This window comes from Arachis stenosperma, chromosome 8 (assembly GCF_014773155.1).
Source record: "Arachis stenosperma cultivar V10309 chromosome 8, arast.V10309.gnm1.PFL2, whole genome shotgun sequence".
NCBI classification, from domain to species: domain Eukaryota; kingdom Viridiplantae; phylum Streptophyta; class Magnoliopsida; order Fabales; family Fabaceae; genus Arachis; species Arachis stenosperma.
The window spans coordinates 25,108,013-25,134,893 of record NC_080384.1 but is presented as its reverse complement, the minus strand read 5'-3'; the positions used below and the strand labels follow the sequence as shown (position 1 = coordinate 25,134,893).

At 32.1% G+C, this 26,881-nt stretch overlaps 3 protein-coding genes across 8 annotated transcripts; 2 read left to right on the top strand and 1 right to left on the bottom strand.

Annotated features, from left to right (window-relative positions):
- Positions 1-7,475: 7,475 nt before the first annotated feature.
- LOC130944143 (protein NLP2-like) lies at positions 7,476-13,152 on the top strand. Of its 6 annotated transcripts, none has more exons than XM_057872320.1 (7): positions 7,476-7,699; positions 7,818-7,884; positions 8,594-9,635; positions 10,117-10,161; positions 10,344-11,090; positions 11,603-11,723; positions 12,098-13,152. In XM_057872320.1, exons 3-7 carry the CDS (start codon positions 8,691-8,693, stop codon positions 12,850-12,852), a joined length of 2,613 nt encoding a protein of 870 aa, XP_057728303.1. In that variant the 5' UTR covers positions 7,476-7,699; positions 7,818-7,884; positions 8,594-8,690; the 3' UTR covers positions 12,853-13,152. The 6 variants fall into 6 exon arrangements, with proteins under 6 accessions (XP_057728303.1, XP_057728301.1, XP_057728302.1 ...); XM_057872318.1 differs by having other exon boundaries at positions 7,477-7,699; positions 7,818-7,931; XM_057872319.1 differs by lacking the exon at positions 7,476-7,699 and having other exon boundaries at positions 7,709-7,884.
- Positions 13,153-16,041: 2,889 nt separating this feature from the next.
- Positions 16,042-17,406, bottom strand: LOC130945633 (uncharacterized). Its single transcript, XM_057874338.1, has one exon. The coding sequence runs from the start codon at positions 17,404-17,406 to the stop codon at positions 16,042-16,044; it is 1,365 nt and encodes a 454-aa protein (XP_057730321.1).
- A 4,335-nt stretch (positions 17,407-21,741) lies between these two features.
- On the top strand, positions 21,742-24,245 carry LOC130945632 (peroxisomal membrane protein 13). Its single transcript, XM_057874337.1, is given in 6 exon segments — positions 21,742-21,769; positions 22,265-22,390; positions 22,393-22,497; positions 22,605-22,933; positions 23,193-23,285; positions 23,744-24,245. Coding segments are annotated over 6 exon segments (897 nt in total). The 3' UTR covers positions 23,960-24,245.
- Positions 24,246-26,881: the final 2,636 nt, after the last annotated feature.

The following is a 26,881-nucleotide window of genomic DNA, read 5'->3' as shown; positions in this document are numbered from 1 at the left end:
ATCAATAGAGAACCAAATAATAGAAGAATTAGCAACAAAAATAACAGGTTATGATAAAATATTATATATAATGATGATTCTATATAAAGAATTTTTTGGAAAAAATATTATAGATCATAGACAAGAAGTCTATAATAAAGAATATCAAGAAGCAAAAAACCATCTAGCTAATATTCAGATATATGATCTATGTAATGTAGAGTCTTATATATGTGAATATAGAATACATTATTACAAATTAAAAGAAGAAGATAAAAATCATTATCTTAGTATGTATATAACAAAACTTCCATATCCTGCTAATGAATTTATAATGGGAAGATTTATAAGAGAAATAAATAGAGGGACAATTGAAAATAATTTTGGTGGAGCAACCTCTGCAATAAGAGAGGAAATAAAAGAACGTTGTATGCAAGAAGCGACTCAAAAAAGATTTGCAAATATAATTAGAATTTGCTGTCAGGATAATGAAGAAATACCCCAAAAATATGGTCTTAATAAAAATTTTCAAAGAAAAAGAAAATATCAATTTAGAAAAAGAAAATACTATCCAAACTGGAGAAAAAAGAGGTACTTTAGAAAAAGAGATAACAATAAAAACAAAAGACAAAAAAATGACTATTGCCCGAATAAAAAAGAAAATTGCAAGTGTTGGTATTGCCAAGAAGAAGGACACTATGCGAATGAATGTCCCAAAAAGAAGGATAAAAAAGATCTTACTAAGCAAATAGAAATTGCTAAGTCTTGTTTCATGGAACCATTAGAGGAATCTGATGATAACTTAGACTATATTTTTGAATATGTCTCAGAAACAGACTCAGAGATTGAGTAATAATGCTACATTTATTACTATAAAAATAACAGAAAAGTTTATAAATGCTTTCATAGATTCTGGAGCAACACAATGCTTTGCTAGTTCAAATATAAAACTTGATTGGAAAAAATTAAAGAAACCATTAAGAGTTAGAATAGCTGACAAATCAATACATAAAATTGAACAAAAAGCAGAGATGGCTGAAATTTTTATTCAAAATTATAGGTTCATTGTTCCATCTATATATATGTTAGATTCTGGAATGGATTTTATTATAGGAAATAACTTTTTAAAGCTATATCATCCATTCATTCAAGAATTAACATATATAGTTTTAAAAGCTCCACACGATTCTTCAATAAATCAAAAATCAAAACGTATAAAAATACCGACTACTACTATAGATAAGATCTTAAAATTTAAAATATTTTCTATATTAGAGACATGTTATTTAAATTTATACTTTCAGATAAATATTCCAAAAAATAATCTTGAAATAAAGATAGAAGAACTTTTGGATAAAATTTGTGCTGAAAATCCTTTAGATATTAAAAATACAAATAACGAATTAGTAAGCATTAAATTAAAAGATCCTACAAAAGAAATAAATATTCCAAATAAAATTCCTTATTTCGCAAGAGATAGAGAAGAGTTTTCATTAGAATGTAAAGATCTTTTGGAAAAAGGAATTATAAGATTAAGTAAAAGTCCTCATGCGGCTCCGGCCTTTTACGTCGAAAACAATAATGAAATTAAAAGGGGAAAACGAAGGATGGTTATTAACTATAAGAAAATGAATGAAGCAACTATTGGTGATGCTCATAAACTTCCAAGAAAAGATTCTATTTTAGAAAAAATCAAAGGAGCAACGTGGTTTTCATCTCTTGATGCAAAATCAGGATATTGGCAACTTCGTTTAGACGAAAAAACAAAGAAATTAACTGCTTTTACTTGCCCAACAAAAGAATCAACAAGTGTGTTGCTCTATGAATGGAATGTATTACCATTCGGATTAAAACAAGCCCCAGGTATTTATCAAAGATTTATGAAAGAAAATCTAAAAGAGTTAAATGAATTTGTTTTAGTATACATTGATGATATACTAATTTTTACAAAACAGGATAAAGAAGATCATCTTCAAAAATTATTAATTGTTTTAGAAAGATGTAAAGAAAAAGGATTAGTTCTTAGCAAAAAGAAAGCAAGAATAGCAAAACAAGAAATAGAGTTTTTTGGATTAATTCTATCCACTCAAGGAAAGCTAAAACTTTAGCCAAATGTCCTAGAAAAGGTAAATTTATTTCCTAATAAAATAGAAGATAGAAAACAATTACAAAAATTTTTAGGGTGTATAAATTATATTTCTGATTAAGGATTTTTAAAGAATATAACAGAATACACTAAAAGCTTATTTCCAAAAATAAGTACTAAAAAAGAATGAAAATGGGATGAAAAAGACAGTATGCAAATTCAAGGGATTAAAGAATTATGTGAAAAACTTCCAGAATTTTATATTCCAGAAGAAAATGACTACTTAATAGTAGAAACAGATGCTTCAGACAAAACCTGGTCAGGATGTCTAAAAGCTAAGAAAGCTATAAAAAGTTTGGAACAAGAAAAAGAATCATTAGATTCTAAATATTCCCCAAAGGAATTACTTTGCAGGTATATTTCAGGGACTTTTACTCCAACAGAACAGAGATATACCGCTCATGAAAAGGAAACTCTAGCAGCAATTGAATCTCTTAAGAAATGGAAATTTGATTTACTACCCAGAGAGTTTACATTAAGGACAGATTCAAGTTACCTAACAGGTTTCATACGATATAATTTAAAAGTTGATTATAATCATGAACGATTGGTAAGATGGCAATTATTTTTGTTACAATATCCAATAAAAATTGAATATATTAAGGGTGACAAAAATGTTATTGCAGATACATTAACAAGAGAATGGAGTTCGTCTACAACGCATTAGATCAAGAAATTCAAAAATATGAGCAAGAACTCGAAAAATGCAAGCATTGCCAGCAACTAAGGACACAGATCCAATCTCTCAAGAAGGTCATTGAAGCAATGAAATCAACACAATAAGCAAAACCATCAGAGTTCAGCCAGCTAAGCATGGTGGACAAATCAGGTGAAGAAAAAATTTCGAAAAATAAAACAATTGCTGAAATCATTAAAAAATCCACCCAAGATAAAAAATATTATGTAATTTATAATGACCCCATGAAAGGAGTATATGATGCCTGGAAAAAAGCAGCACCATTTACACACCAGTCAAGGATAATTCATAAAGGAGGATTTTCAACACTCGAAGAGGCAAAGGAATCCTTCAGTGAATATGAAGCTCTTCATCCAGAACAAACTAATATTCCTACAAGAGCTGAAATCAAGGAAAAGAAAAGGGTCTGTAGATCAAATCTCAGAGAAACCCTCAACATAGTCCTAGATTGGACTGAAGAAAAAAGGGCAATTTTGGGATATTATCCTATTGCCAAAGAACAGCTAACAAAGCTGGTTATATTTCCAGATGCTTTCCCATCAGACACATATCAGTTTTTCCAGTATGGATTAATTGATACAATTTTAATTTTTAATGATCTAAAAATTATTAGTGAGTTTCCTGCAGGATTCGTTGATGCAGTAAAGAGATTTAAAAATATGATTGACAATGTAAATCCAAGGGATATATCCCTAAAATTTACGAATAGTCAACCTATTTTTAATGAAGAAGAAGAATGCTTGGTTCCAGCACATCAAGTAATATTCATGTCCGTCTTTCCAGAAAATTTTCAACCAATTGATCAAGTTCAAGATTTAACAATCTATAGTCATGAAGGTAGACTAGCCAGCACACTAGCAAGGGTCTTCGAAAGAACTCAAAAGATAACAAGGGAATCTCACACAAGAATCAATTATAAAAGCAGAAATACTCTGCTTGTGTCCAGTAAAAGAAATGAAATTGAAGAAAGAGAGATGAGACTCTTGGTAAAGTTTGAATCTGCATTCTACAATCTATCTGGACTCTTAGAAAAACTCCCTGAAGGGATAAAAAGGAATCTCTGCTATTTGATAAAAAACAGAGAAGACCACAAGTGCCAGCTGTGTGTCTCAGAAATATCTGAAGAAAGCAATAATGAAATGGGATCCACCCACATGATAAAAGAAGAGGACAGCTCATCCACCCACATAAAAGAAGAGGACAGCGCATCTGAAGCATCTCTCGACATTATTGCATAATGACGTAAACGCTTAGGTCATAGAGCACCAACAATGTAGCTGGTGCAAGATAATAAACAATGACGTAAGCAATGACGTCATAAGAAGGGTAAGGATGGGAATTGTCCATCAGACCCAACCATTATAAATAGATCGCTTAGGCAATTGTAGAAGGCATCAGACAATAGAAAGCAGAAGGCTAAGAGTACTCATATGCTAGGAGAGCAAGGAGGAAGCTGCCGAGGCGATTCTATAGTCTGAAGAAGAATTCCCTTAGGAAAAACCAATTCTAAACTCCCCTCTGGAGTTAGTATCTACAATCTCCCCTCTGGAGATAAAAACATCTTATGTAAAATATTCTAAATAAAGGAAGTTTTTCTCCAGAAAGGTACGCCTTTATCCTAATCTCTTAGTTATGAATTATTTAGAAAGTTTAGAATTAACGAAAGAATCTGATTATTATAGATTATCTGCTTTATTAGATAATGAAAAACAGGCTGTTCTAAAAACAGAATTAAATCTCAAATCAAATGAAAATTTTAAACAAAATCTTTTAAAAGAAGTTTTTAATAGAAAAAATATAATATACTATGGAAAAATTCAATTTGAAGCCCCTATAAAGATAAAATCCGCTAATGGAGAACTTGAAATAGCTTTGATAAATGATGAAGAATTGAGTAAACAGATTGAGAAAATTAAGGATCAACAAAAAAGATCTAAAATTGGATGGATTCATATTAGTACTATACTAAGTCTTAATCAAATCTACATATATGAAAGGAATTAATTCACCAATAAGCTTAGCAATCTGTGACAAAAGAATTACTGATGACCCAATAGATCAAATAATTGGAATTGTTCATGGAAACTTGGCAAACGTAAATGTTAAATTCAATGCCCATCTTGGATATGTTATACCTTTATCAACTGAAAATCTTGGAAGATCTATAAGTTTGGCTTATAAATTTCACAGAAAGAATCTAATGGAACAAGACGATGAACCATTTTCAATTACATATGCAATAAATTATGCTTTAACAAATAGCCATCATAGTATAATATTTAAAAACAGAGAAAGAATTTATGTTGATGAATTATTTCAGAAAATTGTAAAAACAGAAATACCAAAATATAAAGCTATTGAAAATCCAGTTCTATTATTAAAAGAACCATCAGGAAAATTAGTTTCATCGAATTTTTAAATAAGAGAATCTAAAATTAATAGCCCTTTAAGTTTATCCAAGTTAAAGATTAAAGAAGAAAATTCTGAAATAAAAGAATTAACAAAAAAGGTCGAAAAATTAAATAAAACCCTAAACATTAAATTATGACAATAAATAAAGAAAAAATATATGTAACTTATCAAGACAAGAAACAAGAGCTCTTTGAAAGAGAAAATCGGTTGAATTATTTACAGTTTTCTGAAATAAATCAAAGAGCATTTGAAGCTCTAAAAATAATCTCTGACAAGTTAAAAAGAGAAGTCGAAGAGTTAGAAAAATTAATAGAATCTCTAGAAAATAGTGATGAATCGATGATAGAATTTGCAGAAATTCTAAGATAAATAATGAAGCATACAAAGATTGAGAGACCAGAAAATAAAATAAAAAGGAAAAGGGCGAAAAAATTAAAAAGTAAAATAAAGGAGTATAAAAGGGAATTAAATAATCTTCAGATCGAAATTGATGACTTTATAATAAAAAGGATAGAAATAAGAATAAATATAAACAAGTTGGAGTTAAACTTAAAATATTTATAAATGCCTGGAAAACCATATTATGACTTAAAAGAATTAAAGCTATTAAAAAAAAATGGAGAATGAAGTTGAAAAATTAAAAAGATATTTAGAAACAACAGAAAGTGTAGAAATAAAAGAAGTTTTTGAGGATTTAAAAAAATATATTAAAAAAAAAGACAAACAGATAAAAGATTTTATATACAATAATTCATGCAAAAAAGAATATTATAAACTAAAACAAGATTGAAAAACTATAAAAATCAGAATTATGGTCAATACTTTTGATTATGAATTGGCAAATTATTCGAAAAATTTTTAAAGTCGTTTTACTTTTAAAAATTGGTATCAGAGCCAAGTTAACGATTAAGGGTAACACTTTCTCTTTAAGCAACACTTTTAGTGATACGCTTTTAAATCAAAATCTATAAATCTGTACAAACATGCATCTGTACAGTAGATGAACCCTTAACCAAATTATATAAATCACTACAGGATAATAAACATCACTATTTATTCATAAGTCATGTTATTCTGCCAAAAATTGTTAAAAATATTCAATTATATTATATATACATTAATTAAAATTCAATTACCAAATCAACCACTTATATAAATATACATACTGAAATATAAAATATATATTAAAAAATGAATTAAATATATATTTATATAAAATATATAGTGACTTATTCATTACTAATTTTTTTTTTTGTGGTTATAGCATTTTTGAAAAATATTATAGTGTCATTTAACGCATAAATCATAAGATGAATGAATAAATATTTTTGGGTCTTAATACTTTGTTTGCTGAGTTAATCTTTTTGGGTCTGGATTGTTGGGCCCATAAGCCTTTTAGTAGGGCCCACAAGTAAAGTTCTTAGAAATTATGGGCCTGATAGTATATCCTCATGGACTTATAACTCTTAATGAAGTCAAGCCATCAAGTCATAACGATCACCTCTTATTGCCAAATGCCAACGTTGTTTAGGGTCGTTGGCATAGAAATTAGAAATTAGTTCTTAAAAATTTAAGCACAGACAACTTTAATGAAATTAATAGTTAAGAATAGTTAAATAATTTAATTTATTTGTTAAATTTTTATTTAACGAATTATTAACTTTATATAAATTTAACTCCACCTTACCAAATTAAAAACTCGAAAATTCTAAAAATGTTAATATAAAACGGAATCTAATCCAAGATTCCAAGTCCAACTTGCCTTTGGTTCAAAGGTTCTCTTTCTCTACGTGTTCACGTCTCAATCAATATTTCTTTTGCGTCACCCATTACAAATTTAAATTATTACTATATATACATATATCTTCTTTAAACATAAGATTCACCAACAACTTATTTATACCCGAGAATAGATATTTTTTTATTTAATTGATGAAAATTGAGTTTTCTATTGATTCTTTCTGATCATTTATGGAACATGTCACATGTATCGTTATAGTATTGGAAAATTCTAGGAGAGTATGGGCACCCTGGTACTTTCATTCCCAAAGCCTTTTAATATTTATAAATGAAAATGGCAAATGCCGAATGAAAGTGATTTCATTTCATAATGATATAGGTGGCTTAGGATAGAACACCGTACGTAGTTGAAAACACCGTCGTGCTATTTATAGTTAAAAAAAATTGTGTGATAGTTTCCATCGTAAGAGAACTTTAAGTTTTAACTTTTAACTGTTTAGTCTTTCCTTTTATAGAAGCAACCGAAACACTTACCAGTTATTACCTACCTTTTTTATTCACCCTGCCAACTATTTGATAAAAGTTCAACTTCACTTGAGAGCTAAACCATGTCCTCTGCTGACTTTTATGGACAAAAACATGACGTCATTTTCGAGGATTTTGAGGTCGGCGATTTCTTGGCCATACTATTTCATTGACTATTCCAATCAAAGCCACTTCTCTTGGTATGTAATTGGACCCCCTCAATTACAATTTATGGTTTCTCTGATTTTGTTGTTTCTTTTTTATTTTTTATTCATTTTATATGCGTATTTGTTTTTGTGAACTGTTCCCTGCAATTAGGATTTGGGACCCCACTATTTGCTGGTCATTGATGTCAAGCTTCCCAATTCCACCGCTGTGCCATTCAGTTACGTGGTTAAGTTTACTTCTGAGCTCAAATCCCCATCCTTTCAGGTTCTTGGGAACCCTTGTTCCCTTATTTTCTGTGATTATGTTTCAGCTTTTTTTGGAATTGGCTTATGGTTTAAGTAAAATGTTTGGAGTATCTTTTCTTCTTTTAGTTTATATGTTTATTGAATCTCTCTTTGGGGATATTTTATGCACAGCCTTGATGCTTAATTTGGAAACATGCAGGTTTTAGGCTGTTATTATCCTGGTACTTTCTAGTCTCTAGATTCAGAAGAGAGGACTTTGATGATATATTATTATTGTTTTTATTATTTATTTTTATGTTGAAGGTGGTTTAGAATGAGCTAGAAAGATGACTAATATTTAATGTACAGAGGACTTCAGACCCGCTATAAAAGGCAGTGTAGTTATCAAATTTTATATCTTCAAACAAGCATTCTAATTTGCTTCCAGGAAAAACTTTGATTGAAGTTTCTTCTTGAGAGGGTCAAGTTTAACATCACCAGAGTTTTTTGTAGGCATTCGTTTTCGCCTGATTGCTTGGGTCTGGGGAGTTGAGATTACTTTGGTTTCCTCCATTTTTTCGTGCTTAACTTTGATTTTTATCATGCCCTTATGATAATTACCTATTCAAGAAAATTTATTTCTTGGATTATGCTTAAGCGTCAATTGTTTGCTGATGCTGAATTGTGTATGCTAACTTTCAGGTTTCAAGAGTGCTGTTGAATAGTGGAGCAATGTTTTTTGTGCAAATTTGGGACTCTTAACGTTGGCCAAATTTCAATTTTGATATCCAACGTCAGTATGGAACCATACCCTTATTCTCCCAAGAGAAGTGGAGCCTCGTATTGGGGATCTTGTAGAGTTCAATTGGAGGGAACAACATCATTAGATGGTGATATGAGCAATTCAATTTCAGATGATATGGCTTGTAGCTTCTCCGGGCTCATGAATTTTGATCCTTATGCCGGCTTGTACAATAGCCCATCGATAACTGATCAGGTTTTCAATAATGGCCTTCCATCATCATATCCGTCTACCCCTGGGTTCAATCTAGAGGAAAACAATAGTAGCCAATTCTTCAGGACAGAAATGAATGGATATTTCAACACTAAACAAGGCTCCCCTGGTTATGGGGAGAAAATTGCGTTTCAACAAATGGACACCTTACTTGGTTTTTTTGATGGCACAGATGATACACATAGTTTAAGTTCTATGCAAAAAATTAATGGCTCTTCTCAACACCTTGATGCCATTGGCAGTTATATCATGTCCAAGCCAGCTAGTTTGTCACTTGATGAGAGAATGTTGAAAGCCTTGTCCGTCTTTAAGGAATCAGCTGGTGGTGGAATATTGGCACAGGTTTGGGTTCCTATAAAGGATGGTGATCAATTCTTCTTGACCACAAGTGAACAGCCTTATTTACTAGACCAAATTCTTGCCGGATATCGTGAAGTGTCAAGAACATACACATTTTCTACTGAAGGAAAACCGGGTTCTCTCCCAGGACTTCCTGGTCGTGTGTTTATGTCCAAAACTCCTGAGTGGACTTCCAACATTGGTTATTACAATAAGAATGAGTACTTGAGGATGGATGATGCGATTAATCATGAGGTTCGTGGATCAATTGGTTTACCCATATCTGATCTGCACTCTGAACTGCCATGTTGTGCTGTACTGGAACTTGTCACTACAAATGAAAAGCCTGATTTTGAGAAGGAAATGGATATTGTTTGTCATGCACTACAGGTAGGTTTTTTCCTTTGCTATTTACTGCTCAACTTCAGTGCTTCACTTTACCTGTCTTGCTACTTATGTTGAGTCTAACAAAGGTTTTATTCATGTCTGAATTTTGAGCAGTTATGTTTGAGAGTTTGTTTGGCTGTCAAGTGTTACACTATTTAAGACTTATTGTTTTCACAATTCACCAATAGGGACCTGATGTTATCATACAGAACTTTCAATATTCTATGTTGTTCTCAAAGTGCAAAGGAACTCTATGGAGGCAGAGGAATGTCAATGGATGATGTTTTTTGACTGTGTTTCCCGTGATCACATTTTAGGAATCATTCAAAAATTTGAAAAATACATTCTCTCTCTCTCTCTCTCTCTCTCTCTCTCTCTCTCTCTCTCTCTCTCTCTCTCTCTCTCTAAAAATTGTGTTATAAATTTGCACATTATATTACAATTGAATTAAGTAATGATAAATGCATTATCATGACTTCTGCAGAATGTAGATCTAACGGCTAATATGCCTCCTCGACTTCTTCCTCAGGTATTTACTTGAATTTTTTTCATTAGTTTTTTTCTATAATATGCAAATGAAACATAGGAGCATGAATACCTAAACTAACATGAAAATGCATTTTCTTTTTTGTTTTTTTTTTTTGGGGGGTGGGGGGTATGTCTTTTTATCTTGTTTCATAATTTCTTACAATATTATTTATTTTTCTTCAGTGTCTTTCAAACAGCAAACGTGCTGCTTTGACGGCCATAGTTGATGTCTTACGATCCGTTTGTCATGCGCATAGATTGCCAATAGCACTGACATGGATTCCTTGTTGTGTCGCTGAAGACGCAGAAGGTAAAGATACAAAGATACACATTAAAGAGGGTCATTCGAGTCCTCGTGAAAAGAACATACTATGCGTTGAAGAATCAGCATGCTATGTAACTGATAAAGCAATGGAAGGATTTGTTCATGCTTGCATTGAACACCATCTTCAGGAAGGGAAAGGTATAGCTGGGAGAGCTCATCAATCAAATCATCCTTTCTTTTGTCCTGATGTGAAGGCCTATAATATTAGTGAATATCCACTTGTTCATCATGCGCGCAAGTACAATCTGAATGCTGCAGTTGCAATTAGGCTGAGGAGTACTTATACTAATGATGATGATTACATACTGGAATTCTTTTTGCCTGTAAACATGAAAGGGAGCTCAGAACAGCAACTTCTCTTAGACAACCTCTCAGGTACCATGCAGAAAGTTTGTAGGAATTTAAGAACAGTTTCAGATGAGGAATTATCAAGAATGAAAGGCTCACATGTAGAATTTAAAAACAAAAATGTCCCTAGAATTTTTCCTATGTCCAGGAGAAACTCCCAAATACCATTAACAAACAGTAACCATGATTCAGTCCGTAAGATGTCCATCAAGGCATCTAACCAAGGAAACAATGGAATTGAGTCTTCTCATAACCAGGTATGTAAATTATGTCATTTGATCCTAATGCATTTTCACTAGCTTGATATTTGTTATAGCAATTCCTTTGTAACCAGTAAGTCTGAAAAACTTCAGTCCAAAAATGATTGACTACCTGAGGCATGTGATCAGCATTTTCAAAGTTCGTAAGATTATCTATATATTCCAACTAATACATCTTCATAGTCGAGCTTTTCATATTATTAATCATTATGAAAAGAAGAACTTTCTTACCTCTAATCTGTTTTTCAAGACCAACGAATGCAATGCTTTGATGGTTATTTATTTATTCCTGCTGAAGTTATGATCTAGTATGTCCACACCTTCATAGTAGGCAATTAAAAATTCATTATTATAATAATGGTGAAATTTCGAGCAAGCATTTGCTAGAATTGAATCAAGTGATTTTTAATCATGGTACAGAACATTGGAGCAAAAATCTTTGATGTATAATTTATGGAACAGCTTTGTAAGTTATTGTCCTTTAACAAATGTTGGAATTTGTCTTGCAGGAAAGAAATGGATCAAGAAGGATGGTTGAGACAAAGAGACCAGCTGAGAAGAAAGTTAGTTTGAGTGTTCTTCAGCAACACTTCTCCGGTACTCTGAAGGATGCTGCTAGGAGCATTGGTGGTTAGATTCCAACATTATTTGTGCTAATTTCTGTATATTTGTTGAACTGTATACGTTTAGGTTGTCAAAGCCATTGTGAATTTCATGCTTGTTGATTTGCTACCAGTACTCACTATTACCAGAGAAATAATAATGAAATTAATCCAGTCGAATTTTCTATAATAAAATTGTTTGATTAGTGCTGATTACTCAATGACCAAATTGAAGTGATGTATAGTTCATTAACAAGCTTGTTAATGACAATTTAATTTTTTACCATTTTTACGGCTGGTCTATCTCAAACAAATAATGCATTTCTTTGTCCAAGAAGAAAATGCTTTCTGAAATGTAATTCTTATTTGTTCTTAACCAAAAAACATTTCTTCCTTGAGCAGTTTGCCCGACAACTCTGAAAAGGATATGCAGGAAACAAGGGATTTCGAGATGGCCATCCCGCAAGATCAAGAAAGTGAACCGATCGTTAAAGAAAATACAGACCGTGCTCGACACTGTCGAAGGACTGGAAGGAGGGTTGAAGTTTGATCCCTGTATAGGGGCACTTGTATCAAGAGAAGGAGAATCAATCATCCAAGAAATTGATGCACACGATACTCTTTTGCACCCTGAGAATGTTACTGCAAAAGAAAAATGGGTTCTGAACAAGGGTGGTTCAAGAGAAGACAAATCGAAACATTCAAGTATCTTGGTTAATAGGGATGATGATGGAGCTGTTGAACATAACCACCCTTCTTCTTCAGGCTTTACAAACTCATCTAATGATTCTGGTTCAAACCAGAGGCAGAACTTGAAAGGCAAATCAACCTTTGCCGATAAAACTGGGTTGAAACTTCAAGCCAAAGCTACCTATGGCGAAGACACTGTTCGTTTCAAGTTTGATCCATCCTGGGGTTGTTTGAAGCTATATGAAGAAGTTGCAACAAGGTTCAAATTACAAAATGGGTCGTTTCAACTCAAATATCTAGATAATGAACAAGAGTTGGTGAGGTTGTTAGATGACTCAGATTTGCAGGAGTGTATCGAAATATTGGATGAAGTTGGGAAAAGTTGTGTCAGGTTTGTTGTTCGCGACATACCATGCAATTTAAGCAGCTCCAGCTGCAGTAGTTGCTACCTAGGATGTGACTCATAGCATAACATACGAGGTTATGTTGGATATGGATACTTCAATGCAACAATTTACTCAAGTCCTTCGTTTTCAGAGTCTTGCTGAACTCAGATGGAAGCTCAAGCATTGCAATGGCACGTTAAAGTTATAGGTTAGAAGCAACATAGAAATTCATTCACATTAGTCGCTAATTAGGACATAGGCAAATAGCTTTCAAGTTCAGTATATCAGTTAATAGTATAGATTATAGATTATTTGCCATGAGATAATAATGTGTAATTACGATAAGAAAATAACGATTGTCGTGTGTGTTTGATGGTTGAATTTCCATTTTGTTAATCCTTCTCTAACCAGTAAACGATAGTGAATGTATTTTGGTGAAGTTTCGTGGAAAAAAGTGTTTGGCGGAGTCAGCGGTCAACACCGTGAAGAAATTAACACGGTCGAAAATCTATCTATCACGTGTTAGCATGTTTTGTTTCAGAAATTTACACCGGAAATTTTAAAATTCCACTCTATTTTTATTGAAAGAGGACATCGTTTTATTAGGAGGAAAAAACAGTTGAGAACGATGAATTTTTTCTCAAATCTCAACTAAAATATTATTTTATTGGTTACATTGTAATATTTTATCATAAAGTAAAAAATTCTATATATTTGAGAATTAATCAATTAAAAGTATAAATTATTAAATTTAAATTCTCTAGAATAAAAAATTAATAAAATGATAAATAAAAGATTGATCATTATTATAATCTAACTATCATAAAATATATATCTTACTATCTTAATTTAATAATGAATTATTTTATTATTTTACTGAATCTTTTATTTTAAAAGATCTCGATCCTAAATTATTATCATATTGTTGTTAAGATAAGAGTTGCTTAATCTTTTAAGGTGCCTACTACTGTAAAGATGCATCTTTACAGATTTTTGTCTTTTATGGCAAAAAAGCGTGTCACTAAAAAGCGTTGCTTTAAAGAGAAAAGTGTTATCCTTAATCGTTAACTTGGCTCTGATACCAATTTTTATCAATGCAGGTTTTTGAAATATTTTTCTTGGGTTGGATTTGCATTATTAAAATTTTCTATTTCTTTTAACAAATTTTCTATTTCTCTTGATATGCTTTCTATACAATTTTTACAGAATTGTTCCACTTCTTCTCTATTTCTTGTGTAAATGTTACTATTCTGTAATCTTACTTCATAATATCTTTTTTGACTTTTCTGAAAATCTAAATCATTTTTTAATTCTTGTATCGTTTGATTTGCTAAACCAGGCATTTTATACTTGTAATTCTTGTTCAGATTCAATTTGTACTTGTTCTAGGGGTTCAACCTGTAGAGGTTGTATTACTTGAATATTTTGAACATGTATTCTTGATTCAAAAGCTTGTAATGCAATCATATTTTGTATGTGAAGATAATGCAATCTTCGAGCACGATAAATTTGTTTATTCTTAATATTTTCTTTTAAATTTTTGACTGATTTTTAGTTTTAAAATGTTGTATTAATTTTCTTGTTCTAAATATCTTTTGTTTACCTTCTTGATTTCTGTTTCTAAATCTGAAGATTCAGTTGTCAAATTTCTTATTTTTATAGATATAGCCATTATTCTTGTTTTCATATTCCTTTTAATTGTTTTTAAAGAAATAAGACTTTTTTGAAAATCTTTCATATTAGAATTTCTGCATCTTCTGCCATAGCTTCATTGTTATTTTCTAAAGATTCTATTATTTTTCTAATTCTTCGACTTCTTTTTTCAGATTGTTATAAGATAATACTAAAGTTTTGAAAGCTCTTTGGTTTATTTCAGAAAGCTTTAAATATTTCAAATGATTTTCTCTTTCAAAGAGTTCTTGTTTCTTATCTTGATAAGACACGTATATTTCTTCTTTATTTATCGTCATAATTTATTATTTAAAGTTTCATTCAACTTTTCAATTCTTTTTGTTAATTCCTTTATTTCAGAATCTTTTTCTTCAATTTTTAAATGAGATAGACTTAGAGGGCTGTTAATTTTAGATTCTCTTATTCTAAAACTAGATGATGAAAATGAATTTCTTGACGGTTGTTTTAATAACAAAACTGGGCTTTCAATAGCCTTATTTCTTGGAATTTCTGTTTTTACAAACTTTTGAAATAGTTCATCAACATAAATTCTTTCTTTATCTTTGAAGTCTATACTATGATGACTATTTGTCAGCGCATAATTAATTGCATATGTGATAGAAAATGGTTCATCATTTTGTTCCATTAAATCTATCTTATGGAATTTATAGGCCAGACTTAAGGATCTGCCGAGATTTTCGGTTGATAGAGGAATAGCGTATCCAATATGAGCATTGAATTTAACATTTACATTTGCCAAGTTACCATGGATTATTCCAATTATTTGATCTCTAGGATTAGTGATTCTTTTATCACAGATTGCCAGACTTATTGGAGAATTAATTCCTTTCATGTATGTGGATTTAACTAAAACTTGAATGGTACTAATATGAATCCATCCAATTTTAGATCTTTTTTGTTGATCTTTAATTTTTCCAATTTGTTTATTTACATCTTGTTCATTTATCAGAGCTATTTCAAGTTCTCCATTTGCGGATCGTATTTTTATTGGAGTTTCAATCTGAATTTTTCCATAATATATTATATTTTTTCTATTAAAGATTTCTTTTAGAGGATTTTGTTTATTAAAATTATCGTTAGGTTTAAGATCTAATTCCGTTTTTAAAATAGCTTGTTTTTCATTATCAAGTAAAGCAGTTAGCTTATAGTAATCAGATTCTTCAGTTATTTCTATATCTTCTAAATAATTCATAACTTAAAAAGATTGGGATAAAGATGTACCTTTCTGGAGAATAAACTTCTTTATTTATTGCTATTTTACAATATGTGTTTTGTTCTCCAGAGGGGAGATTTTACAAATTAATTCCAGAGGGGAATTTCTTAGAATTATTTTTCTAATGGATCAGACTCCAGAATCGCCTCAGCTACTTCCTCTTCGCCCTCCTGGCCTGTGAGTACTCTAAGCTTCCTGCTTTCTGATTTCTGATGCTCTATCAAATAACTTAGCAATCTATTTATAATGGTTGGGTTTGATGGACAAATCCCATCCTTACCCTTCTTATGACGTCATTGCTTACGTCATTGAGCAATAATTCGCACCAACTACATTATTGGTGCTTTGTGACGTAAGCTCTTACATCATTCAACAATAATGTTGATGGATGACTCAGATGTTTCATCCACTTCTTTTTCCACGTGGGTGGGGTCTTCAGCATTGTTGCTTTCTTCAGACATCTCTAAGGTGCACAGCTGGCACCTATGGTCTTCTTTGTCTTTTAGTAAATGGCATAGATTCCTCCTTATCCCTTCAGGAAGCTTTTCTAGTAATCCAGAAAAATTGTAAAATGCTGATTCAAAATCTACTAGGAGTCTCATTTCTCTTGATTCAATTTGGTTTTTCTTACTAGAAACAATTAGAGTGTTTCTGCTTTTGTAGTTTATTCTTGTTCTGGATTCTTTGTTTATTTTTTGGGCTCTCTCGAAGACCCTTGCTAATGTGCTGGCCAATCTCCCTTCGTTACTATAAATTGATAGATCTTGAACTTGTTCTATTGGTTGAAAATCTCCTGGGAAGACTGACATGAAAATTACTTGAAATGCTGGGATCAAACATTCTCCTTCTTCATTGAAGATTGGCTGACTACTTGTAAATTTTAGAGATATATCCCTTGGTTCTCTTGCATCAATCATATTTTTGAATTTTTTCACTGCATCTATAAAACCTGCAGGAAATTCTTTAATGATATTTAAATTGTCAAAAATTAAGATTGTATCAATTAATCCGTATTGGAAAAACTGATATGTATCAGAGGGTGAAGCCTCTGGGAAGATTACCAGCTTTGTTAGCTGTTCTTTGTTAATGGGATAATATCCCAATATTGCTCTTTTGTCTAGAGTCCAATTTAGAACCAGATTTAAGGTTTCTCTATAGTTTGATCTGCAGACCCTTTTCTTGTCATTTATTTCGGCCCTTGTGGGAATATTTTTCATTAGTCCAGTTCTTTGGGCTTGGGCTGTTCTTTGGATTTGTACTGGAGCTTTTTCTGCTCTTTTTAGAATTTGCTCTGGATGGAGCACTTCATATTCTCTGAGGGATTCTTTTGCGTCTTCTATTGTCAAGAAACCTCCTTTATGAATAGTTTTGGGCTGATGGGTGAATGGTGCTGCTTTAGCCCAATCGTCGTAGACTCCTTTCATTGGGCCATTATAGATGACATAATATTTTTTATCCTGAGTTGATTTTTTAACTATTTCTGCCAGAGTTTTATTTTCAGGGATTTTTTCAGAAAAAATTGGTTTTGGGTTTTGTGGTTGGTCCACCACGCTTAGCTGGCTGAACTCTGATGGTGTTGCGAGCATTGGTATTGGAGCAGGTAATGTTGATTGCTGGGGAACTTTCATGGCTTCCATGGCCTTCTTGATAGATTGAATTTTAGCTCTTAGCTGGTGGCAATGATTGCACCTTTCAAGCTCTTGTTCAAGCTTCTGGATTTCTTGATTCATTGTGTTGACAATAAACTCCATTCTCTTGTCAATGTATCTGCAATAATATTTTTATTTCCTTTAATGTACTCGATTTTTATCGGATATTGTAATAGAAACATTTGCCATCTTACCAGACGACCCTGATTATAGTCAGATTGTAAATTATATCTAATAAAACCTGTTAAATAACTTGAGTCTGTTCGTAATGTAAATTCCCTTGGAAGTAGATCAATCCTCCATTTCTTAATAGTTTTATTGCTGCTAGAGTTTCTTTTTCATGGGTAGTATACCTCTGTTCTGTTGGTGTAAATGTTCCAGAAATATATCTGCATAGTAATTCCTTTGAGGAATGTTTAGAATCTAGTGATTCTTTTTCTTTGTTCAAGCTTTTTTCAGCTTTTTTAGCTTTTAGACAGCCTGACCAGGTCTTGTCTGAAGCATCTGTTTCTACTATTAAATAGTCATCTTCTTCCGGAATATAAAGTTCTGGAAGATTTTTACAAAGTTCTTTAATTTTTTGAATTTGCAGGCTATCCTTTTCTTCCCATTTCCAACTCTTTTTTATACTTATTTTTGAAAATAAGTTTTTAGTATAATCTGTTATATTTTTTAAAAATCCTTGTTCAGAAATATAATTTATGCATCCTAAAAATCTTTGTAATTGTTTTCTATCTTCCATTTTATCAGGAAATAAATCTACTTTTTCTAATACATTTGGTTGAAGTTTTAACTTCCCTTCAGTAGATAGAATTAATCCAAGAAATTCTATTTCTTGTTTTGCTATCTTAGCTTTCTTTTTACTAAGGACTAAACCTTTTTCCTTACATCTTTCTAAAACAATTAGTAATTTTTGAAGATGATCTTCTTTATCTTGTTTTGTAAAGATTAGTATATCATCAATGTAAACTAGAACAAAATCATTTAAATCTTTTAAATTTTCTTCCATAAATCTTTGATAAATACCTGGAGCTTGTTTTAGTCCAAATGGTAGGACATTCCATTCGTAGAGTAAAACTCCTGTTGATTCTTTTGTTGGACAAGTAAAGGCAGTTAATTTCTTTGTTTCTTCGTCTAAACGAAGTTGCCAATATCCTGATTTTGCATCGAGCGATGAAAACCAAGTTGCTCCTTTGATTTTTTCTAGAATGGAATCCTTTCTTGGGAGCTTATGAGCATCTCCTATGGTTGCTTCATTCATTTTTTATAATTAATAACCATTCTTCGTTTTCCTCTTTTAATTTCGTTATTGTTTTCAACATAGAAGGCTGGGGCCGCATGAGGGCTTTTACTTAGTCTTATAATTCCTTTATCCAAAAGATCCTTACATTCGGATGAAAATTCTTCCTTATCTCGAGCTGAATAGGGGATTCTATTTGGAACATTTATTTCCCTTGTAGGAACTTTTAGCTTAATACTTATTAATTCTTTGTTTGTATTTTTAATATCTAAAGGATTTTCAGCACAAACTTCATTTAAAAGTTCTTCTATTTTAATTTCAAGGTCATTTTTTGGAGTTTTTATCTGAAAATATAGGTTCAAATAACATTCTTCTAGAATAGAAAATATTTTGAATTTTAGAATTTCGTTTATAGTAGTAGTTGGGATTTTTATTAATTTTGCCGTTTGATTTAGAGAGGAATCATATGGGGCTTTTAGAACTATATATGTTAATTCTTGGATAAAAGGGTGATAAAGTTTAAGGAAATTATTTCCTATAATTAAATCTATTCCAGATTCTAATTTATATATAGCTGGAATGATGAATCTGTAATTTTGAATGAAGACTTCAATCATTTCTGCTTTAAAATTAATTTTGTGTATAGATTTATCGGCTATTCTAATTCTTAGTGGATTTTTTAATTTTTTCCAGTTAAGTTTTATATTTGAACTTGCAAAACATTTTGTTGCCCCTGTGTCTATGAAGGCATTAATAAATTTTTCTGTAATTTTTACAGTAATAAATGTAGCGCTATTACTCAGTTCCTGAGTTTGTCTCTGAGTCTGTTTCTGAGACATATTCAAAAATATATTTTAGTTCATCATCAGATTCTTCTAAAGGTTCCATAAAACAAGTTTTTGCGACTTCTAGTTGTTTAGTTAGGTCTTTTTTATCCTTCTTTTTTGGACATTCATTTGCATAATGTCCTTCTTCTTGACAATACCAACATTTACAGTTTTCTTTTTATTTGGGCAATAGTTCTTTTGTTTTTTATTGATACTTCTTTCCCTAAAATATCTCTTTTTTCTCCAATTTGGATAATATTTTCTTTTTCTAAAATGATATTTTCTTTTTCTTTGGATATTTTTATAAGGATGGTATTTCCGAATATTTTTATTAGAACCATATTTTGAGGAATTTCTTCGTTATCTTGACAACAAATTCTAATTATATTATTAAATCTTTTCTGAGTAGCTTCCTGCATACAGCGTTCTTTTATTTCCTCTCTTATTGCAGATGTTGCTCCACCGAAATTATTTTCAATTGTTTTATTATTTATTTCTCTTATAAATCTTCCCATAATAATTTCATTAGCAGGATATGGAAGTTTTGTGATATACATGTTAAGATAATGATTTTTATCTTCTTCTTTTAATTTATAATAATATATTCTATATTCACAAATATAGGATTCTATATAGCATAGATCGAATATTTGAATATTGGCCAAGTGATTTTTTGCTTCTAAATACTCTTTTTCAGAAATTTCGGTTCTATAATTTATGACATTTTTTCCAAAAAATTCTTTGTATAGAACCCTCATTATGTGTGCTATTCTATCATAAGCTGTTGTTTTTTCAGCTAATTCTTCTATTATTTTATTATCTATTGATAACATATAATTTCTTATGGTTCCTTTAGTGTGGAAACCTATGAAGTTCCAAATATCCATTTCAGATAATTCATTTAATTTTGGGTTTGTATAAGCTTCTAACAGAAAAGAGTTCATCCAATCTTCGAAAATTTCTTTTTCGTTCTTTTTGCAATCTAGGTCAAGCATTTTTTCTCCTTCTAGCTCTTGAATTTTAGGAATGTATTTTGATGGTATTTTAGTATATTTCGAATTTTTGCTTATAAAACCTTTTTTGAAAGCATAATTTTCAAAACCTGTTTCCCATTTAAATTGGGTTTGATTATTATTCCCAGATGTTCCAGCTTCATCCTTTACTTGTACTGGATGTACTGGTTCTTCATCACTAGAATAGTCTAAAACATATTCTTCTCTTTCAGAAAAATCTGGTTCTTCTTTAATCTGAAAACCTTGTTCCATAAGATTATCTTCTTGAGCCATTTTTAATTGTTTAAAAAGCATTGTAACTTCTAATTTTTCATCAATATTCATAATTTTAGAGGTGGTCTAATCTTTAGATTTGTTGTATCGATTTTATTTTGGACTTCTTCTTTTTTAGGAATTTCTTTTTGGAAATGTTTATCAAGTATTTGTTCAATTTTATTTATCATATTAGGTTCTTCCTTTTCTTTATTTTTCTGAAATTTTAGAGAAACTAATATTTCTTCAAGCATATCTATTATAGAATTTAATTGTGGATTAAAAGTATGATGAAGGTGGGGATAATTATCTCCCTGATAACATTTTTTAGAAACTCCATGTGAAATATAAGTTTTTTCGGGCTTTTGAAGTCCTTCAATAAAACTTATAGTAAAATAAAGATTTTGAGAAAAAACATTTTGTATTGATTTTAAGAATTCGGTGTCATTACAATTGACATTAGTTAAAATCATTAGTTTTTGATCTATTAATTTTGATAGATTAATTATTTTTTCTCTTAAATCTTCTAATTTACTAGTTTTTTCCATAAGGTGACGCTTTTCTTTGAAAAGGGCAACGATTTTAAATTAAAAGTGTGGTTTTAGAATGAGTGGTTCAGATTTTGCCACATATCACATCTTTAAAACAACATCTTTACCATATAATTCACCATCTTTTAAACATATTAGATTATATTTAATCTTTTACAGTCAATTTCATTATCTGTATTTTATTTTTTCGTCAATAAAAAAAAATAAAAATTTAAAGAGAGAGTAATCTGATCTCCTAAAAGGTGGATTGGGCTGAGGTGAGTGGCGAGTGCATTACACACAACCCAAGGTGCGTGGGGGCCACATAGGGACAGAAACAATTTGGAGATGACGATGCTTATAGTTATGCGGATGAATGAATATGCAACCAAATACCAATAATTCTTCTTCTTCTTCTTCTCTGAGCCCCAAACAGAACGATCGATGAGCTGATATCACCCCGCACTCAACACACATCACAGAGAGAATAGAATTGTCGTTCGGTGCTTCTGATTTCAACATTCGCTGCTCTTCTTTTCTCTGCAATTACAATCATGGACCAATCTAAGCCTCAACCATCAGGTATCTACCTACCTACCTTACTCTTCCTTCACCATGCTTTAGATTGCCAGATTCTTATACATGTTTGTGTTCGCGCTCGCTCTTTATTTTCTAGGTTAGGGTATGCTCTTCCTTTCCGATTAAATTCAATTGATTTTATCAATCAATCAATTTCCAGCGTTGTTGTTCCCCTCTTCTCCCTTCGCCGAACCCTAGAAACGTAGGCATCCTTCCCCCTTCCGTTTTCCCCTTCGTGCTTGTGTGGATATATGTCTGATTCGGCACTATTCATGAATTACATGTCGTGGATTTTTTTTCCGGTTGAGTATCACTATGATAATCTGAGCCTTCCCTAAGTGGTTTTCTGCTTTATATTTTTATAGGAATCATGTATAGGTAATAGGTTCTTAGCCTGATTTGATGTTTGAACAGCCGAGATGATCGTTCAATCTTTACAAATTATAGCCATCAATAATTTCTGAGGGTTTTTGTTGTGTGCTTGAATTTGTGTTGCAGGGAGTGGTCCTCCGCCAAAGCCTTGGGAGCAAGCCGGTTCCTCGGCTGGCCCGTCACCCTTTAAGCCTCCGTCCGCAGGCAACACCAGTAATGTAGTGGAAGCTTCTGGGACTGCAAAACCCGGGAAATCGTTTCCAACCAGAATGCAACTGCCAACCAGAATGCTGTTGGGAGGCCCCTTCCTTCAAGGCCATGGCAGCAACAGCAGAGTTATGGAAACAGCAGCTACGGAGGTGACTTTGGTTATCATGTCATCTTGTAGCCCATTGAGTTCTTTCAACATTTTCCTAGTTTTCCTGATTACATTAGATTGATCTTTTTATTTTTGCGGTATCTTCAGGTTATGGTTCTACAATGAATTATGGTTCTGGATATGGCTCAGGACTGTATGGATCTTCTTACGGTTCTTCTTATGGTGGGCTAGGTGGGGGAATGTATGGTGGTGGAATGTATGGTAACAGTATGTATAGGGGAGGATATGGTGGTGGCCTTTACGGGTCATCTGGGATGTATGGAGGTGGGATGTATAGCAGTGGGATGGGTGGTTATGGCATGGGTGGGATGGGTGGTTATGGCATGGGTGGTGGTCCTTATGGAGATCAAGATCCTAATAACCCCTATGGAGCCCCTCCATCCCCTCCAGGATTTTGGATTTCTGTTCTACGTGTGGTGAGCCATTTGTTATATTGCATATTAAGCTTTCCCTCATTCTCTTTGAGTGCAAACTTATTCCAAATTTCTGATGGGTTGTTGGTTCTGGTTTAAACTCACTTTCCTTTCCTGAATAAATTCTATATTGTGCAATTAAAAGAAAAAATTACTTGTCTCTCTCACCTCCATCCCCTTTGGTTTCATTTGCCATGAACACATTCTTTGTTGTTGAAGACTTAACATTGCATATGCTGAACTGATTTCCTTCTAATGACAGATGCAAGGAGTGGTTAACTTTTTTGGTCGGATATCAATACTCATTGACCAGAATACACAGGCCTTCCATCTGTTCATGACTGCACTCCTACAGGTTTTTGTTCATGATTATCTTATTATACTGTTCTGTTCTGTCTATTTGTAACAGCAGCCAGTAAGACAATCTTGGCCATTATTGTTCTTTTTGTTTCGAAACTCGTCTAAATTCTAAAAGGTGCATTTTAAAATTGTCCCCTTTAGAACCCCCCCCCCTCCCCCCTTCTTTTTTCCAAAACAAAAACCCCTTCTTCCTCTGCATATATCACTTTCAGCGTGGAAATTTGAAAGCTGTTTCCTACCTGCCTTTCATTAAACAATCTATTATAAGTGACCAAACAATTTAATTAAAAGCAAAACTGGCCTTTGGTGTGGTTTAGACTCGGATACTACTGTCTTACTGGTCTTTTGAACATTGCACATTGTCAAATCTGGGAACCTGCTACATATTCACTTGCATTTTATCAAGTGTGACGAGAGTATTTAAATCTTAAATATTTACCTGGTGTCATGCAGCTTTTTGATCGTTCTGGTTTATTGTATGGAGAGCTAGCTAGATTTGTGCTGCGCTTGCTTGGGATTAGAACTAAACCCAAGAAGGTTGACCCACAAGGTCCAAATGGACAGCCACTGCCTGGACCACACCCCCAAAACATGAACTACATTGAGGGACCAAAGGCGGCTCCAAGTGGTGCTTGGGACAATGTATGGGGTAACGACGGCAGCCAATGATGAGGAATAATATATTTTGTTTTGCATGAATAGTACCTCCAAATACAGTCAAAACAAGAAACATGACAGTAGCATTTCAAATGAACATACTCAGAAGCTGCAGAAAGTCATGTATAGAATTCCGGATTGTAAGTTCGGTTTGCTGTTTCCTTTGCTATATTGGATCTTAGAGTTTACTGGAAAGTGGAAATGGGATCTTATAATAATAATGTATTGTTCTGTATTCAAGATGTATACTTTGCTTAATATTTCATAGTTCTATGGATCACGAGTTGGATTTTGTTTCCATCTTTTTTAGGTTCGAGATTTTATTTCCACTATTAGGATATCAAGAAATGTTAGTTCTTAATTTTGGAGAAAATGCATTCTGCTATGATATATACAAGAGATGCATGTAAAGTACTAGTCCAAAAGTATCTTTAACACGACTACACGAGAGTATATTGCTCACTTATAAACCTGTAATTTTATGGCGTATTGTACCTTTCGAACTTCGAAGAAGAATTTTAAAAGAAGTGCGAAGATTGCCATTTTTATAATGGAAAATATCAGAATAGAGAAAGTATGGGAAGCTAATGAAGTTTAAATTAAATAAAGATTTATAACAGTTACGCAAAAACGGTCTTCTTCTTCTCCATGCGAGGTGACTTTCTTCTCGTCCTGTCTCTCCTGTCTTGTTTTACCGGTGCCGCGCCGCTACCGACAACAACCGCTGTCGTCCATAGCTCCACTTGACGCCGCCGTGCGCACCGCGACAGCTCGAGCAGCATCGTCCAGCCTCTTTGCATTCTGCCTGTCCTCCCCGTGGCGCCGTTGTTGCTGCCGCTGCTGTGCTGTACCTCATCGACATTGCCTTTACTCCCAACGATTCGACTTCTCCTCCTCTTCCGTCTCTTGCCCTGTTGCTGTTGTTACGTAGTTATTGTTCGCATGCCGCCATGGCTTACAATTTTCTGGCGTTAGCTTGCGTATGCAACGATGGAGGCTTGAGTTCCGGCCACCTTTTGCATAGTAGATGTTCTTAACAACTATGCTCATGTCCTCTACTACCCCACTTTTGTTAACGAGGAGACCATTCGGGAGGCCATTGAAGATGCTGGTTTTGAAGCCACTGTAGACAGAGACCAACGAGAGAAATGTTTAGGTACGTCAGATGCACATTAAAGGAATGACTTGCGTGTCTTGTTCTTCCATCGTTGAATCGTTTTCCTGTCTTCACCCATCACCGTCGATTTTTTTAATTCCGTAAATGTGCTGTTAAGTATGTAGATGATTATTTTAATTTTTAATTGGATGATTATTATGTTCGATTCAATTAAAGTATATACAATTAACAAATAATAGATGGTCATTTCACTAGATAGCTAGTTATTTTAATAACTATGTGGATAGTTGTTTGATGGCTGGTGAAAGAGCTTCTAATGTTGAAGAGGTGAGATAATTGAAGAGATTAGATATTGGACAATTTAAAAAAAGAATATGTTTGGATAAATTTCTTTAGAAATAACTGTTTAAATTTTTTTTGTATTAGTCCAAATTTAAAACTCGTGATACATTTTGTTAAAATTTTTCATCGTCTTCCTAACATAGTTGCAACAAAAATGATGTTTTCTACAAATTTAGTGACTCTTCACCAAAATAATTCTATTTTTTAATGGTTGTCGTTCTATTAAAATTTTAATATCAAGTAAAGCAGACGTAATACATAAATACAATCCATTCAATGATGTATCGTATTATTTTGAGGATTCGACAAATAAATAAAGGAAAAGTCTAGGACAGCAATTTTATTGAATTTTAACCAGCATGTATAAAAATTGAGGCAGTATACAAAATAGTTCCAAGCTTAGTTGCTGAGTTATGTGGTGATTGGATCATGCCATTGACAAAAGAAGTTCAAGTTGCATATCTATTGAGGAGGCTGGATTGATTATGGTGTGTCTTTAAGAAGAATCTAGAATCCTCTCATTGATTTTCACATGCTTTTTTTTTTCTTCTGTATAATTTATGATATTGTTGAGTTTAATTGTGAAAATTAAACTAAAATATGTGATGTAAAAAAATGGTTGTAAGATAAATTATATTATGAAAAATCATGTAAATAATGAATAACTAGATTTAAATTCTCGCATTGTGCAGAATTAAAATTAATTAATTTTTATACATAAGAAACTATTTAATAAAAAAATATTAAAAATTAATATTAAATCTAAATAAAATTATAATGACTATATATTTTTATAGAGAAAGGTGAGCTATTGGATAAAATTTCGCGCCAATCTCACACTATTAAATCATCATTAATGACTATTTGATGACTATTAATCACAAAAATTATTGGCCCTAACATTGCTCATAAATAGATATAGGAAAAATATATGGAACCAACTAATAATCAGCCAAAAATGGAACAACATAATTAATTATAATTAGTTTTATTAATTTATAATTTAATTTATTTTTTAAATTATTGTTGACCACGTTCAAAACATGAGAGAAGATACGCTCGTGATAGGAGAGAATCACGGAACAGCATTAATTAGTTATTCCATATAATTAATTATGTTTTATTAATGCGTAACACATGAAACATAGAAATCATATCCAAAATCATCCAATTTACAAGAAAAAAAACATCCGTGTGCCTATCAGTAGCAACATCCGGTTAAAGTCACCGGTGCCTCTGGTTTACCAGTTGGCTGATTCTTGACTTATATAGAGTTGGTTCCCTAGCATTGTTGATATAGGTAGATGGCTTGCCCAATTATGAGAGAAGTTTAAAACATTTTACTTGCTTGTTTTTTTTTTTTTGTGACTATTTTACTTGCTTGTTTTGAGATACAAGTTGAGCACTCTTCTTTCTTAATGTGTTTCTCTTTTCATTATTTTGTTTCCTTTGGCATATGCAGCAACATTATTGAT